Source organism: Pithys albifrons, chromosome 20 (genome assembly GCF_047495875.1).
Source record: "Pithys albifrons albifrons isolate INPA30051 chromosome 20, PitAlb_v1, whole genome shotgun sequence".
NCBI lineage: Eukaryota > Metazoa > Chordata > Aves > Passeriformes > Thamnophilidae > Pithys > Pithys albifrons.
Genome location: NC_092477.1, coordinates 4,107,044 through 4,123,898, shown reverse-complemented (window position 1 = coordinate 4,123,898; position 16,855 = coordinate 4,107,044). Strand labels below are relative to the sequence as shown.

Here is a 16,855-nt window from a genome sequence, read left to right as displayed (position 1 = left end):
ACTTCTATTTACAGAGGCCTATTACACAGATGGGAAAACAAAATTCCTGGGACTATTTGGTCTCAGTCAACCAAGAATTATTTATTTTGGAAAGGGAACAAACCAGGGAAAAAAAAAGCAGTGAGATACTCCAATGTTCTTGCCTTTTCCTCATCTCTTTCTCTCAAATGTTGGACATTTACAAACCTATGAAAAGGTGGATAATGGCTTTGGGGGGGGTCACTGCCAGGTATGGGGACACGGGAATGTTCTTGTGGCTCCTCTGGATCCAAATCAGTCACTGGGTTAGCCATGATTGCAAAACACTGGCCCAGTGACAGGAGGTTGATTCTAGTCCTACAATGCTGTTCCAACCCTACACTGAAACCTCTCTTTGCAATGTTTGCAGTACAGAAGCAAATCCTTTGGGCTGGTTCCCTCTGGAGCATCCCAAGCTTTCCCTACACTCTCCCACAGGACTGACTCGCAGCAAGAAGGAATCGTGCTGCTGACTTCAGGCTTTTGAAAGGAGAGTTATTTTGCTGCAAAGTTTTGAAGATTTAACTCCACTCCTGGGGGAGATTCCTCTTTAACTGGCCTGGCAATGGCAATACTCTCCCCCACAGCCCCTGTCCATGGCTCTGATCCCATCAGCCAAGCACAAGCCCCTTTCATCTCCTCAGGAATTTCCTTTAACCATCACTTGCAACCCAAGCCCAGCAAAGGGATATTTCAAGACATACAAGCACAGGGAAAGTCCTCGCCGTTTTCATGTAAAATCCTGTCAAGATCTTAAAGGTTTAAGAGCTTTTTCTGGGAGCACAAATCACAAAGCTCATTCCTTGCCTTCCAAGCTGTCACTTCCCTAATCTGTTTGACATCCAGAGGCTGTGGTGAAAGGATCCCTCCTCTGTGCTGACCCTCCCTTGGTGGGGAACGCTCCCACCCGCTCTTTGATGTGCCTCTATCAAAGGAGCCAGACAAGCTTGGAGAGGGACAGATGGATGGATCCAGCCCAGGCAGGAGGGGCTGGAGCTGAGGCAGGTTCAGCACTGGAACAGCAGCTGGGGCTGAGCACCCAGGGCTCAGCACCAGCCTCTCCTCTTCTCAGGGCTGAACAAGGGACTGCTGGGGGGCAATGACAGCCATGTGGGGGGATGCTGAATCAGCACATTTCAGGGAATGGAGGGGAGTTGCCAAGAGGGACAGGAGGCTGGGCCAGTTCCTTCGTTTATTTCTGAGCCAGTGTGTCCCATTGGATCTCCGGCCCCACTGACATCCTCATTCCATCCCAGCCCCAACACAAATCCCATCCCTGTCCTCACTCTCATCCCCATTCCAGCCCCATCCCTATCCTCATCCCCATCCCAATGCAATCCCCATCCTAGCCCCATTGCTATCTCAGCCCCATCCCTATCATCGTCCCCATCCCAGCCTCATCCCTATCCTCATGATTATCCTCATTCCCACCCCATTCCCATCCCTATCACTCTCAGCCTCAGCCCAACCCTATTCCTATTCCAGACCCATCCCTAGCCTCATCCTCATCCCAGTCCCATGCCTATCATCACCCTCATACCCACCCCAGCCACATTTCTATCCCAGCCCCATCCCTATCCTCATCCCTATCCCAGGCCTAGCCCTATCCTCATCCCTAGACCCATCACCATCCTCATCCTCAACCAGCCCCATCCCTATACTCATTTTCCACTGCAGCCCCACCCCTATCCTCTTCCTCATCCCAGCCCCATCCCTATCATTATCCTCATCTCTATCCCAGCCCCAGCCCCACTCCTATCCCAACCCCATCCCTATCCTGATTCCTATCTCAGCTCCAGCCCTATCCCAATTCCTATCCCAGCCCCATCCCTATCCCAGCCCCATCCCTATCCCAGTCTCCATCCCTATCCCAGCCCCATCCCTATCCCAGTCCCATCCCTATCCCAGCCCCATCCCTATCCCAATCTCCATCCCTATCCCAATCTCCATCCCTATCCCAATCTCCATCCCATCCCACCCCATTCCCATCGCAAGCCGCCAGGGGGCAGCAGGGAGCCCGCCCGGCACCGCCCACGGAACAAAGGCCGGGCCTGGACCCAGAGCCGGACCCAGAGCCAAGGCCTGACCCGGACCCAGAGGCAGAGCCGGACCTGGACCCAGAGCCAGACCCAGAGCTGGACCCAGAGCCAGAGCCGGACCAAGAGCCAGAGCCGGACCCAGAGCTAGAGCCAGAGCCTGACCCGGACCCAGAGCCTGACCCAGAGCCTGAGACTGACCCAGAGCGGGACCCAGAGCCAGAGCTGGACCTGGACAAAGAGCCAGAGCCAGAGTCAGACCTGGCCCCACGCAAAGACAGCGCCAGATGCAGAGCCAGACCCAAAGACAGACTTGGCCCCAAAGACAGCCCCAGACTCAAAACCAGCCCCAGCCCCAACACTAGCCCCAGCCTCAAAGCCAGACCCAGCCTCAGACCCAAAGCCAGACCCAGTCCCAAAGCCAGACCCAGCCTCAGTCCCAAAGCCCGACCCAATCCCAGTCCCAAAGCCAGACCCAGCCTCAGTCCCAAAGCCCGACCCAATCCCAGTCCCAAAGCCAGACCCAGCCTCAGTCCCAAAGCCTGACCCAATCCCAGTCCCAAAGCCAGACCCAGCCTCAGTCCCAAAGCCCGACCCAATCCCAGTCCCAAAGCCAGACCCAGCCTCAGTCCCAAAGCCCGACCCAATCCCAGTCCCAAAGCCAGACCCAGCCTCAGTCCCAAAGCCCGACCCAATCCCAGTCCCAAAGCCAGACCCAGCCTCAGTCCCAAAGCCCGACCCAATCCCAGTCCCAAAGCCACACCTGGCCCCAAAGCCAAAGCCAACCCCAGAGCCCAAACCCCAGCCCAGCACTCACCTCCCGCCGGCGCAGCCAGGATGCCCTTCACCCGCAGGTCCAGGGAGTCCAGGGACACCTCCATGTACTCCATGCTGTTCTCCTGGCTGGGGCCCTCCCTGCTGCCCAGCGATGCTTTATAGGCTTCAGCACCTGGATGGGAACAGGAGGGTTCACACAAACCCCACCAGCACCACCCACACTGCAAAGACAGGGCTGGAGCAGGCTCTGGGCAGGGTTCTCACAGGGACCACAAGGGATGATGGACACACATCTGCACAGTGGGTTCCCTTCCCTCACTGGTCAGACAGAGCTTCCACCTCCTCTCAGGCAGGTGACAACCAGAAAAAAGAATAAATGAGACAAGTTCTGCCTCCACAAGGCACCCCTGCCTGCTGCTGCACAGCACGAGCTGCAATGGCACAAGGGAGGGATGGACAGGGCTCAGAGCATCCTCCTGCCCCCAACCTGCTGCACAGGGCTCAGGGACAACACTCCAGGCAGGCAGAGCCAACCAGCCCCTCGTGCACCTCGGAGAGAGGATGAGCCAGGTGACATTCTGCTTTATGGGAGGGGAAACACAAGAAAGCCAAGTTCTGGCTCTAAGTGAACAAAGCTACTGCTGGGAAGAGATTGTGTGGGGATCCCTTGGAGCCTGAGTGGGAATTGTCAATCACTTCACACTCCCCTGGTTTGGTTTTCTCCCTCAGTTTGTTTCTCTCAATTCAGCTTGGCCAAAAGAGTGTGGCTGCCCTGGAAGACCTGCTGCCACCTTTACTGAAGGAGCAGGAAACCAGCCTGGATCTGCAATGAAGAATTAGCTGTTTGCTGTGGAAGGGAGCAATGGTCCCTGCTTCATCTTGGGAGGAAATGGAGCAAGCCAGACAACTGAGACCCCAGGCAGGGACCAGAGGCTGAAACATGGTCAAGTAACTCAGAAGTAGCCACAAACCTGCTCATACAAAACTGGCCTGTTTGCACTGAATTAGCAAGCCTGGAAGAACAAACCATTTGGTGGCAATGGATGTGTGAAACTTTAGTAATGAGGCTGAAGGCACAGCTGAACTTCACACTATGCTCTTTATTTCATCCATGTTGTTGTCACCGTGGTTAAGGCCACTGAAACTTTCTTCTGAGTGCTGGGTAACTCAGGACAAGCAAGAGTGACCACCTGAACCACCCCCATGGGCCAGAGGCAGCTCATGACAAACACTGTGGTGCTTTCAAAAGGAGCAAAGCCAAACTGCATGTTTCACTCAGCTGCACATACATTTGAAAGGAGTGGAACAGAATTGGTGGTTCTTTCTTTTCCTTCTGCATCTAACCATGGTCCCCAAGCTCATGGGACAGGAGTCCCCATGGACATGAGTCACAGAATTACAAAATCCCAGGCTGGTTTGGGTTGGAAGGGACCTTAAAGATCAACCAGTTCCACCCCCTTTGCCATGTTGCACTAGCCCAGGTTGCTCCAAGCCCTGTCCAACCTGGCCTTGGACACTTCTAAGGATGGGGCAGCCACAGCTTCTCTGGGCACCTGTGCCAGGGCCTGCCCACCCTCTGAGGAAAAAAATTCTTCCTACTATCCCATCAAACCCTGATCTCTGTCAGTTTAAAACCATTCCCCCTTGTCCCGTCATTTTAAGCCCATATAAAAGGTTCATCTTCCTCCTTTTTGGATACTTTCAAATAAAGGCAGTTCATGAACCAAAGAATATTCCTCCACCATGCCAAGGACAAAGGCCCCTCATGTGTGTCCTGCTGTCAAAGTGACCCCAACAGCGACTGCCACTGCGAGCCAAGTTCACACCCTGGTTTGTCACACAGCCCGAGCTCAGGAGGGAAGAGGGAGCCCTGCAGACCCCCAGGCCTCAGTTCCTTCCCCTCCACCTGGAAGGCTGATCTGGGTGTAGCTGAGGAACAAAACACAATTAATTACCTAACACACTGGCTTGTTTCTTTTTATTCCTCCGTCGCCTCTTGCGGGTGGGTTTCAGCCACGGACTGTCCGTCTTCCCTTTCCTCTTCAGCAGCTTCTTCTTGACACTGGACTCGGAGCTCTGAATAACCAGAGGGGCCATGGGCATGTCAGGCATGTTGGCACCAGTGTGCCAGCAGTTCCTTGTGCCCCTGGGGAAGAGCCCTTTGTGCTCCTGGGGAAGAGCCCTTTGTGCTCCTGGGGAAGAGCCCTTTGTGCAGTGGGGAAGAGCCCTTTGTGCAGCTCAGACCTTTAAGGACCAGGGGTTTGAAACCAAAGGGGTGCTAAGATGCCTTTATAGCACCGAAAAGGAAACACAGGCACACGTGTGGGTGGATTTCCTGTCATTTCAGCAGTGCAGGCTGCACTTTCTCTTCCATGGAGGCCCTCACACCACACTCCTCGCAGGGGTAGCCAAGCAGTTCTGTGCAGCACTGCAAGGCTGCAGCACACACACACGTCTGGCTTCCCAAAAAATTGTAGAATCAGAGAATCACATCATATCCTGAGCTGGAAGGGATCCACAAGGATCAGCAAAGTCCAGCTCCTTGCCCTGCACAGGACAGCTCCAAGAATCCCACCATGGGCCTGAGAGCATTGCCCAAACACTCCTTCAGCTCTGGCAGTGGGGTTTTCAAACAAAATTGTTCACACTGCTCCTCTTTAGTGCTAGAAAACACCCAAAAAAGTCTGCCTTGCACCTGAAGAGCCTGACAGGTTTGGGATGGACCCTGGGGGAACTGAACTCTACAGCAGCACACCAGTCCCCTCCCTGAGCCAGGTACGAGGGCAGCACAGACTAATCATGCAGCAAATATTCAGCCACATGTATGAATCTAAACAGATTTTGAGGTTTGGTCTTAAAAAACTACAGTTGTCTGGGGTGGGGTTTCAAAGTCAACATCAGAATGGGGAATGAGGCACCACGACCCTCTCAGGCTGCCTTCAAGGCATCCATCATAAAATTCATGTTCATACTGAAACATCAGCTCCTGATGCTCATCCAGCTCCCACCAAAGGCAAGAAAAAACCTCCTGCTACCACTGACAGCAGCTGGATCAGGCCCTGCCTTCCCAGGCAGCTGCCCCATGCCCTGTTCTCACAGTGAGGGAAGAGGAGAAATGCTGCCCCAATCACCATGCCAGTTGTGCCTCACCACGAGGCTTTACCCCCATTGCATCACAGCTCGTGGGGCAGAGGTTGGTGTTGGAGCCAGTGCCAGCCTGGGGAGCTGAAGGACTCACCAGGGCACAAACCACCACCTGGGATGGAGAGGTATGTCAGGGAGTTTGGAGTGAGGACAAACTCAAGCCTTGGTTTGGGCTAATGCTACAGATTGGCCTCAGGTGCCCCAAGAAAGGGGCAGAGACACAACCCCTGCTGCTCAGTCCTCTCTGGCTCCTGGGGGGTCAAGAGCATGAGGAACGAGACCCTCAAGATCTTCAACAATTCACGTGGTGTATTTTGTAATTATGATTCTACCCTCAGCTCAAAACATCAAGAAAATGAAGCCAAGAATTTTCTCAAGGTGACTGAAGAGTTGGGGTGCCTTAAATGCTGGCTCCTCAACTTGAGAGCCTGTGGAAAGGGAGCACAGTTTTTAAATAAAGGGGAGGGTGAGGGACAATCAATGAACAACAATTTAAATAAAAAAACCCATCAGGTTCTCTTCACCAACCATCTAAAAATAAAAAGTAGAAATCCCCAGCAGAGGGTGAAAGGCTTGACCTCACCCTACACAACCAACCTCCCAGAAAGTGTCTGTTTGTCTGTCTGTCTGTGTGCTATTTGTAAGTCTTCCTGGTAAGAGCTGCTGATCTGGAACAGTGAGCTGGATGTGAGATCCCTGTGAATTTAGGCTGGGGCAGGGCCAGTGGATTTGGGAACAACTCCACCTGAGCTCCACAAAGCCCTGCAGAGCTTCAGCTTGGTAGGAAAGCACCGCTGGCTCCCACCACTTGCCAACGGTGCATCTGAAGAATTCAAGCGCCCTTAAATACTTCCACCAACACTGGAATGATTAAAAGCAGTCAACACCTTGCTGGAAACAACAAAAGCCCATTAGTTAGCATCAGAAAGCAATTAATTGTACCACAAATCAGGGTTAAGCACCTTGTGGAAAACAATACTCTGTGTGGGGGTGGTTTCAGAGAGTGAGGTTTGTCAAGGAGACCTGAAAGTGCAAGGCTTTGCTCTCTCTTTCTGGCAGCAGCGCAAAGGGGAAACTATTATCAACAGGCCACAGGATGAAAGGCACACTAAGCAGCCCAACTTACCAAGTCGGACTCGTCTCCATCCTCCTCCTCCTCCCCAGACTCTACAGACTCTTGTTCCTCCTCAGACTCGCCATCATCAATCTGCAACCACCATTTGCACAAGAACAGAACGAGGCAGTCAGGTCGGGTCTCTCAAAGCAGGGCATCCCCCACCATCCTGCTGTGCCCAGCACCCTCCAGGGCATCCCCCACCACCCTGCTGTGCCCAGAACCCAGCAGGGCATCCCCCACCATCCTGCTGTGCCCAGCACCCCCCAGGGCATCCCCCACCATCCTGCTGTGCCCAGCACCCTCCAGGGCATCCCCCACCATCCTGCTGTGCCCAGAACCCAGCAGGGCATCCACCACCACCCTGCTGTGCCCAGAACCCAGCAGGGCATCCACCACCATCCTGCTGTGCCCAGCACCCTCCAGGGCATCCCCCACCACCCTGCTGTGCCCAGAACCCAGCAGGGCATCCACCACCACCCTGCTGTGCCCAGCACCCCTCAGGGCATCCCCCACCACCCTGCTGTGCCCAGCACCCCCCAGGGCATCCCCCAGCATCCTGCTGTGCCCAGCACCCACCAGGGCATCCCCCACCATCCTGCTGTGCCCAGCACCCTCCAGGGCATCCCCCACCACCCTGCTGTGCCCAGAACCCAGCAGGGCATCCACCACCACCCTGCTGTGCCCAGCACCCCCCAGGGCATCCCCCACCACCCTGCTGTGCCCAGCACCCCTCAGGGCATCCCCCACCACCCTGCTGTGCCCAGCACCCCCCAGGGCATCCCCCACCATCCTGCTGTGCCCAGCACCCCTCAGGGCATCCCCCACCACCCTGCTGTGCCCAGCACCCCCCAGGGCATCCCTCACCATCCTGCTGTGCCTAGCACCCTCCAGGGCATCCCCCACCATCCTGCTGTGCCCAGCACCCCCCAGGGCATCCCCCATCATCCTACTGTGCCCAGCACCCCCCAGGGCATCCCCCATCATCCTACTGTGCCCAGCACCCCCCAGGGCATCCCCCACCATCCTGCTATGCCCAGCACCCCCCAGGGCATCCCTCACCATCCTGCTGTGCCCAGCACCCCCCAGGGCATCCCCCATCATCCTACTGTGCCCAGCACCCCCCAGCGCATCCCTCACCATCCTGCTGTGCCCAGCACCCTCCAGGGCATCTCCCACCATCCTGTTGTGCCCAGCACCCAGCAGGGCATCCCCCACCATCCTGCTGTCCCAGCACCCAGCAGGGCATCCCCCACCACCCTGCTGTGCCCAGCACCCCCCAAGGCATCCCTCACCATCCTGCTGTGCCCAGCACCCTCCAGGGCATCTCCCACCATCCTGTTGTGCCCAGCACCCAGCAGGGCATCCCCCACCATCCTGCTGTCCCAGCACCTACCAGGGCATCCCTCACCGTCCTGTTGTGCCCAGCACCCCCCAGGGCATCCCCCACCATCCTGCTGTGCCCAGCACCCACCAGGGCAACCCCCACCATCCTGCTGTGCCCAGCACCCACCAGGGCATCCCCCACCATCCTGCTGTGCCCAGCACCCCCCAGGGCATCCCTCACCATCCTGCCCCAGCCTGCACATGCACCAACAGGACAGGAGGTCCAAGGCAGGAGCTCAGTGTGTACCAGTCACATCATGGAACATTCATGGGGATGGCACAATGGGAGAAAGACAAACTGGCTCCAGAATAGTTTTCCAACCAAACTGTAGCTTTCTTGGTAAACCAAACCAACCCTTTGCCTACTCTGTATAATGATTTGGGGAAAAAGTGAACTACATCAATTTTGGTGCTTTTCCAGCCTGTTACCAGGAAGATGTTTCTTATTGGTGCAGTGAATCCCAGCACTAAATGTGGTGGGGGTTCTGCTCAGTGGGTCACAGACCTGGGGGTAGGTGGACAGACCCTCACAGGTGCCAGGGGAAGCAGGAACTGGTCACCAAAGAGCCTCAGTACCCTTGCTGAGCTTTCTGTCATCTTGCAGGTGAAAAAAACTTCGAAATTGGCTCAGCTCCAGCCACTCCTCCCCCAGGTATCCCAGCAGTGCCCCATCCTGCTCCTCAGGTCCTGCTCAGGGATGGGAATTACCTTCCTGGCGTTGTCTGCATCGGATGCACTGTCCTTGCAGGTCCTGTTATCATCCATAGGGAACACAGCTGCCTGTTCTGCTCCATGATCATCCTCCTCCTCCAGCTCATCAGAGTCCTCCTCTTCAGAGTCCACATCAATGCTTTCCCCGTTCACATGAGGGCTGGCATCACCCAGGTCCTTGTCACTCTGAAAGTTGTGACATGTGAGCCCCAAAGAGAACATCAGTGGCTGGGACAGAGCAGCTGGATCCATCCCAGCCCTCCTCTGGGCTGGGAGCTCCAGAGCTGCCAGGGGAAAGCTGGCTCTGTGTCCCTCCAGAGCTCCTCAGTGCTGCCAGAGAGCCTGCCATGTGTCACCAACCCTGCTGGATGTGGGCATGGAGGAGCCAGACTGGAATGTACCAGACATTAGGGGCAGCAGGGTCTGATTTAAACATGAGGGGCAGCTCCACCAAGGGGGTAGGAAGGTTTCTAGGGAATGGAAAGGGAAGTTACATCACACTGGGATTCCTATAGTGCTTCATGAAGGCCTAGCACTGTTCTCCTTGAATTCTAAGACCAAAACTTCAGGGCTTGAATTGCAGCAAAAGCAGAATTGGATCAGGAGTGAGTTGGTGTCTAAACCTTTTGTAAGTAACCAAATGTTTTGCTGTACAGCCTCAAGCAGTAACAGGAGACCTTGAGGACACTGAAACAACAAGGTCACCACCTGGAGCATGTTTGAAATCTCTCCAGGATTCACAGGACAGCAGGGGAACATTCACTGGAAAAGGTTTAAGAGCTGGTATCTGAACAGCCACTCTCTAAATGCCATTTCCAAAGCAGCAAGGCTGCTACAGGCAGGGAGCTGCCTCCAGAGAGAAGTTGTAGACTTGGAAGGGAAGATGTTGATCTCCACAAGCCACCACACCCCTGCAGCTCTGTGAGGGGCTGGAGTGCTAAGACAAGGGACGTGTGTGTGACAACAAACATGTCCAGTGGGCTCAGTGCTGCCCTTACCTTGGCACCTGCAGAGGAATGAGTTATGCTCTTAAACATCTCAATCATTGTTCTCTGTTTTAACACTTTGGTCTTTTTCTTGGGAACCAGGCTATAGGTTCCCATTCTCCGCTTTTTCTTCCGAGATACTGCAGCAGCTGGAAAAGAGAAGCAGAAGAGACCCAAAGTTTGCTCAGGAATGAAAAGAAGAAGGGATGGAGAGTAGGGGCTGTACTGGAGAAGGACCTGGAGTGACACCAGACAAGGGGGAATGGCTTCCCACTGCCAGAGGGTTAGATGGGATATTGGGAAGGAATTCTTGTCTGTGAGGGTGGGCAGCCCCTGGCACAGGTTTGGCAGAGAAGCTGTGGCTGCCCCATCCCTGGAAAGTGCCCAAGGTTAGGTTGGACAGGACTTGGAGCAACCTGGGCTATGGGAGGTGTCCCTGCCCATGGCAGGGGGTGGACTGAATGAGCTTTAAGGTCCCTTCCAATCCAAACCAGTCTGGGATTCTGTGAAATCCCACTTGAGGGCACGATCTGAGCAAAAGGCTCCAGCTGCTTTATTTACAAGTCAGCCAAAAGAAGAGACACACACGTGTGTGCAAACACACCAACAGCTCCCTGTCAGTGCTGCAAACCACCCAAAGTCTGAGGATCCTCTCCACGCTCCTCCTGGCCCTTCCAGCACCACACACAGCATCAAGTCCCTAAATTAGCCCGTGTTTGGCAGTGCTGCTGATGTCGTAGGAGGCTGAACCGGATCCAGCTCACTCAAATAGACACTGCAAGGCCAATAATACCAACAACAAAAGCAATGGGACAATAATTGCAGAACATACAGAGAAAAGGTGTCTTAAATAAGGAGCTGTTTGTAATTTAACCTCATTTCACACCTACTACAGAAGTTTGTTTGATTCCTTTCACTACTTTGATTGGGTCTTAATTTGTTAAGTCTCCCTCTTGGCCTTCTAATCAAATCAGACATCACACCTCCCTGCCTGGTGCTGTCTTTGGTGAATTCACAGCAGAAGGATCTTGGTGCAGGCTCCTTTAAGAGCTTCAGCACCACGATTATTGCTTGCAGTTGCACAGCCTGTTCCTTGAAAGCATTTCTTCATCTCCCACAGTGATGAAATTCCACCACAAATCTATGAAGAGACCTCGCAAAAACATTCTGATGACCCAATTAGTTTTATTTATAAGGTTGTAGTTCTTGGTAAGCACTTGTGGTGATATTCAAAGTCCTTCAGAATGGATAGAAACTTCTTCAGGGTATCACACAGGAAATAGGGATCAAAGTATTCTCTGACAAAAGCTTTTAGCAGAGGTGCTGACAGAGCTCACCTGCCTGTCCAGGAGGGACACAGGGAGGGGCAGGAGGAACTGCTCCCTTCACTGGGAGGGCACTTGAACAGGACACTGCAAGAATATCCCCTGTCCAGAACCCAAGGGGAGGAACAGGGAGTCTGGGGACACAAGTGTCACACTGGCAGGGAGACAACTGACAGACAAGGTCTGTGGCAGCAGCACAATTGCTGCCAGCAGGAAAGGGAACTCTGAGTGGGAAAAGGGTGCTGACAGAGAGTGTTTTTGTTAACCTGCTCATCTCCCACTCCACACACACACAGGTTTGGAGGTGGGTGCTGCCAAGGATTCCAGCTCCCTCCTTCTTACCTGTCTGCGACTTCGTGGTGGCCACATAGCTCTGGTTCTGAGGTAGTGACTGGTGCAGGCCCTGGAGAGAGGGCAACGACAACGGCTTCACAAAGTCCAGCATGTTCTCAAACTCCTTCTCCTTGGATTCCTTTTGATCTCTGCTGTCTCTCCCATCTTTGGGGTCTTTACTTGCATGCTGGAAAACCAAGTGCAGTTAAATTGAGCCTCTGCGTGACACAAGTAATTTTTAAAAATTAGAGAATTCATTGAATTCCTTTCTCTCAACCTTTCCTTTGAAGGCAGGACCACACATTCCCAGCAGGAGCACACAGCCCTCCTCCAGCATGTCCTGGCACTTTGCCCAGACACTCCCAGCCTGGCTGAAGTGACTCCCCCACAGGCTGAAGGCTGTGCAGGTGACAGGGAATGGGGCAGGTAACGACAAGGACCAGACACGGTTCCCACTGGCCCGTGGTTGGCTCTGGAGAAGACAAACCAATGCAACAGATGCACCTGTTCCCTGGAACAAGCTCCTGTCACACCAAGCATGCACAGAACAGCCTTGCAGAGCTGTTCTGGAGGAGCAGGAAGGAACAGGAAGGGATCCTTCCTTTTGGACAGCATTTGGCACCAAAAAGCCTCAGCACAGGGTCCCACCTCTAGCCCAGCACACAACACAACACAGGCAAAGAAGCCCCTTGCTTGACATTGCAGGTGCATCTACAGAGACTCCCTTTAGAGCAGGCACTGCCACTCCAGCTGCTCAATCCCAAATCCCAGGCAGGCTACAAGCTCCTCCTGCAACCAACAGGAATTTTGTGGCTGCTCCTGCAGCCCCTCACAGGCACCGAGGCAGCTCCTGCCTGACCTTGTGCTCAATGCAAAGTCTCACCCTGCACCTCTGCTCATGCAAGGAGGGTTCCCACAGCTCCACAGAGAACCACTGAGCTTGGAGAAGGCCTTTAGGATCACCAAGTCCACCCATTCACCCAGCACTGCCAAATCCACCACTAAACCACATCCCTAAATGTCATTTCGTAGCATTTCATCTTTCTTCAACATTTTCTCCCTTAATTTAGGAAAAAATCCCCTTCCTGAAAGAATGTCTAACTCCATTTTATGTACCCTGAAAGGCTCAGAGATGCCCAGACTGTATTTGTGTTTCCATTTTCCAGCTGTATTTATTCTTTAAACAGTCGTGGCTTGGTATTAATGGTGCTTTTATTCCAGTGCCTTTTGCACCAAGTGTGGCAAAGGAAAGTCAAGGTCAGAGCAAGGCCCAGTTCAGTGAAACACTCTCCTGTCCCAACCAATCCATCAGGCACCTGCTGAGGAAAAGCAAGAAGTGAAAGCACATGAAAGAAAGAGGCTGTTTGTGCCTCCCTCCCCCAGTGCTGCAGCCACGGGGGGAACAGGGAGTGGGGCAAAAGCTGCCTCTGCTCTGACATTTGACACTGGATTTGCCCTCAGATTCATCCCACAGATGATGCAGCTGCATCCACACACCAGGCAGGTTTGGCAGAGCTGCTCCAGCAAAGCAAGAGCACAGTGAGCAAGGAAAGGCAGAGAAAATTGGGATTGGAGAAGCCTCAGGGGGACCTGATTGTGTCATTCCAGCACCTGAAGGGAGTCAAGAAGGATGGAGGGAGAGTATTTACAAGGGCACAGAGTGACAGGACAAGGGGGAAATGGCTTCACACTGAGGGAGTGAGGGTTTAGACTGGATAACAGGAAGAAATTCTCCCCTGTGAGGGTGGGCAGGCCCTGGCACAGGTTGGGCAGAGTAGCTGTGGCTGCCCCATCCCTGGAAGTGTCCAAGGCCAGGTTGGACAGGGCTTGGAGCCACCTGGGCTGGTGGGAGGTGTCCCTGTCCATGGCAGGGGGTGGGACTGGAGGATCTTTAAGGTCCCTTCCGACCCAAACCAGTCTGGGATTCTCTGATTTTAATGCTGTTCCACTTACAGGAAAAAACTTTTTATGGGACTTGTAAAGCAACAGCTGAAACACCAGAACAGGAGGAGGGATCCAGGTGAGAGAAGGAGGGAATGAAAAGCAGGAAGCAATAAAAGCCCTCTGTGAAGCCCAGGTTCAGGCAGGCACTCTCTGACACTGTGACCTTGGGAACAAACAGGGAAGAGGCTGATTCTCCTAATTATGGCTCTGCCACGTGCCCAGAGAGGGCTGGGCCAGGGACAGCAGGGCTGGAATGCTGGTCAGGAATGACCCACATAAAGAGGCCATCAAAGGGCCAATGATTCCAGCCCATAACTTCTGGCTGAGCTGCCACAGCACTTCTAAAAGGGCATCTAGTCTTGGATTAATGATTTCAAAGATGACAAATCTACCATATCCTTTGATATGTTGTTCCAATGCTTAATTGCCCTCACTGCCAAATAATTAAATGCATTATGCTTTTTCAACTGAATTAAAAAAGCCCTGTCTCATCAGCAACTCTCACTCCCAGGAGATACTTAGGGGCTGTGACCAACTTTTTTTCTTTTTTTTAAACTTTGTCTTTAATAAGTTTAATAGAGTGAGCAAATTAAGTGCCCATAGGATCATTTTCTGGACACTGGATGACTCCTGAGTCTGCTCCCAGTTGCTCTACCCCTAAAAAATGTTCATCAGGAGTGCTGGGCACAGCATGCCAAGAATAGTCTCAACAATACTATTTATACCTCTTAAAAGTCCTTAGTTTATAGATCTAAAGGTTAACTAATTCTTGGCTAGAGGATTATTCTGAGAATTCCCAAATCCCCTGCAACATTCCATGTTTTCTATTTCTAACTTAAAACTAGAAAAATCAGCTTGGGAGAGACACATTGATACAGAGCTGCCTGCAACAAGTGAACACAGGGCCTGAATTTTGTGTCCTTTCCATGTGGATTCCTGCAACTGGTCTCTGATGAGAGGTGTTGTTCTTCCCAAACATGAGGAATTCACATTCAAACCATGCCAGACTGTAATCCAATTTTTAAATGAAGAAGTAGAGTGTTATTAGCTTGAGGTTTTTCTCTCCCCCTGCAATTACGACATGGACATAAATTTAAAATCTTCAATAGGCTGCATGACATCTGCTAAATGTGATTTTTCTCATGGCAATTTTGGTAAAATAGGGTTTTTTTTAAATCAAATCAGGTCTTCTGAGAGCTGGATTATCCCTTAGAGGCAAATGCAGCCATGGAAAAGAAGAAGGACTCCCAGAGAGGTGAGAACATCTCTCACGGGGCCTGATGACATGGGAGGCTGAGCAGGACAGCAGTGAAACAGAAATATATACACACACACACATATATACATACAAATATATATCAGATTAGATAGATAGATAGATAGATAGATAGATAGATAGATAGATAGATAGATAGATGGATGGATGGATGGATGGATGGATGGATAGATAGATAGATAGATAGATAGATAGATAGATAGATAGATAGATGGGTGGGTGGATGGATGGATGTATGGATAGATAGATGGTGGATGGATGGATGTATGGATAGATAGATAGATAGATAGATAGATAGATAGATAGATGTATGGATAGATAGATAGATGATAGATAGATAGATAGATACCTTTCTACATTTTAATGGGACTGACCACATTTCTATGATGGGCACAGAAGTCCCCTAGAGCAGCAGGGAGAAGTTACTAAAAATGGCAAAAAATAGAATATCCTCAGGTTTACTTTTTTTTCCCAAAAGCAAAACTGCAGAACAAACATCCCTAATGTCTCCCATAATATACTCCTGGAAAAGCTGGTAGCCCATGGCCTGGACAGGTGTACCCTCTCCTGGATTAAGAGCTGGCTGGAGGGTCAGGCCCAGAGAGTGCTGGTGAATGGGGTTGTGTCCAGCTGGTCACCAGTGGTGTTCCCCAGGGGTCTGTGTTGGGTCCAGTCCTGTTTAACATCTTTAGTGATGATTTAGATGAGGGGATTGAGTCCATCAGCAGAAAATTTGCTGATGACACCAAGTTGGGAGGGAGTGTTGACCTGCTGGAAGGCAGGAGGGCTCTGCAGAGGGACCTGGATGGACTGGAGGGATGGGCTGATTGCAATGGGATGAAGTTCACCAAGGCCAAGTGCAGGTCCTGCCCTTTGGCCACCCCAACCCCCTGCAGTGCTCCAGGCTGGGCACAGAGTGGCTGGAGAGCAGCCAGGCAGAGGGACCTGAGGGGACTGAGGGACAGGAAGCTCAACAGGAGCCACCAGTGTGCCCAGGTGGCCAAGAAGGCCAATGGGATCATGTCCTGGATCCAAACTAGCGTGGCCAGCAGGCCCAGGGCAGTGACCCTTCCCCTGGACTCTGCCTTGGGGAGGCCACACCTTGAGTGTTGTGTTCAGTTCTGGGCCCCTCAGTTGAGGAAAGAGATTGAGGGGCTGGAGCGGGGCCAGAGAAGAGCAACGAGGCTGGAGAAGGGACTGGAGCACAAGTGCTGTGGGGAGAGGCTGAGGGAGCTGGGGGTGTTCAGCCTGGAGAAGAGGAGGCTCAGAGGTGACCTCAGCACTGTCTGGAACTCCCTGAAGGGAAGTTCTGGCCAGGTGGGGGTTGGTCTCTTCTCCCAGGCACTCAGCAATAGGACAAGGGGGCACGATGGGCTCAAGCTCTGCCAGGGGAAATTGAAGTTGGAGAGCAGAAAAAACTTCTTTGCAGAGAGAGTGCTCAGGGATTGGAATGGGCTGCCCAGAGAGGGGGTGGATTCCCCATCCCTGGAGGTTTTTCAACTGAGCTTGGCCGTGGCACTGAGTGCCATGATCTGGTAAAGGGACCGGAGTTGGACCAAGGGTTGGACTTGATGATCTTGGAGGTCTTTTCCAACCCAATCCATTCTATGATTCTAATGAACCCCCCTGTGCTGTGACAGAACTCACAGAGCATTCTCCTCACAGCCCAGCAACTGAAGGGCTTTCCTTGAGCAAATCCTGCAAGCTGGAAGGGAAACCAGAGCAGAACTCCATCCTAGTGCTGGTGGAAGGACACAAACACAGGGCTCACACTGTAGATCAGGCCAAAAGACTCATTTAACAGA

At 52.7% G+C, this 16,855-nt stretch overlaps 1 protein-coding gene across 12 annotated transcripts in view; it reads right to left on the bottom strand.

Annotated features, from left to right (window-relative positions):
- The window catches only part of LOC139680991 (histone-lysine N-methyltransferase EHMT1-like), a 141,355-nt gene that overhangs the window by 35,714 nt on the left and 88,786 nt on the right, over positions 1–16,855 (bottom strand). For all 12 annotated transcript variants that reach the window (XM_071574060.1, XM_071574059.1, XM_071574067.1 and 9 more), the window contains 6 exons: positions 11,840–12,017; positions 10,185–10,321; positions 9,184–9,372; positions 7,102–7,182; positions 4,787–4,907; positions 2,872–3,003 (listed from right to left, as the gene is read on the bottom strand). In XM_071574060.1, the coding sequence (XP_071430161.1) occupies positions 2,872–3,003; positions 4,787–4,907; positions 7,102–7,182; positions 9,184–9,372; positions 10,185–10,321; positions 11,840–12,017 (838 nt within the window). The remainder of the gene's footprint in view (positions 1–2,871; positions 3,004–4,786; positions 4,908–7,101; positions 7,183–9,183; positions 9,373–10,184; positions 10,322–11,839; positions 12,018–16,855) is intronic.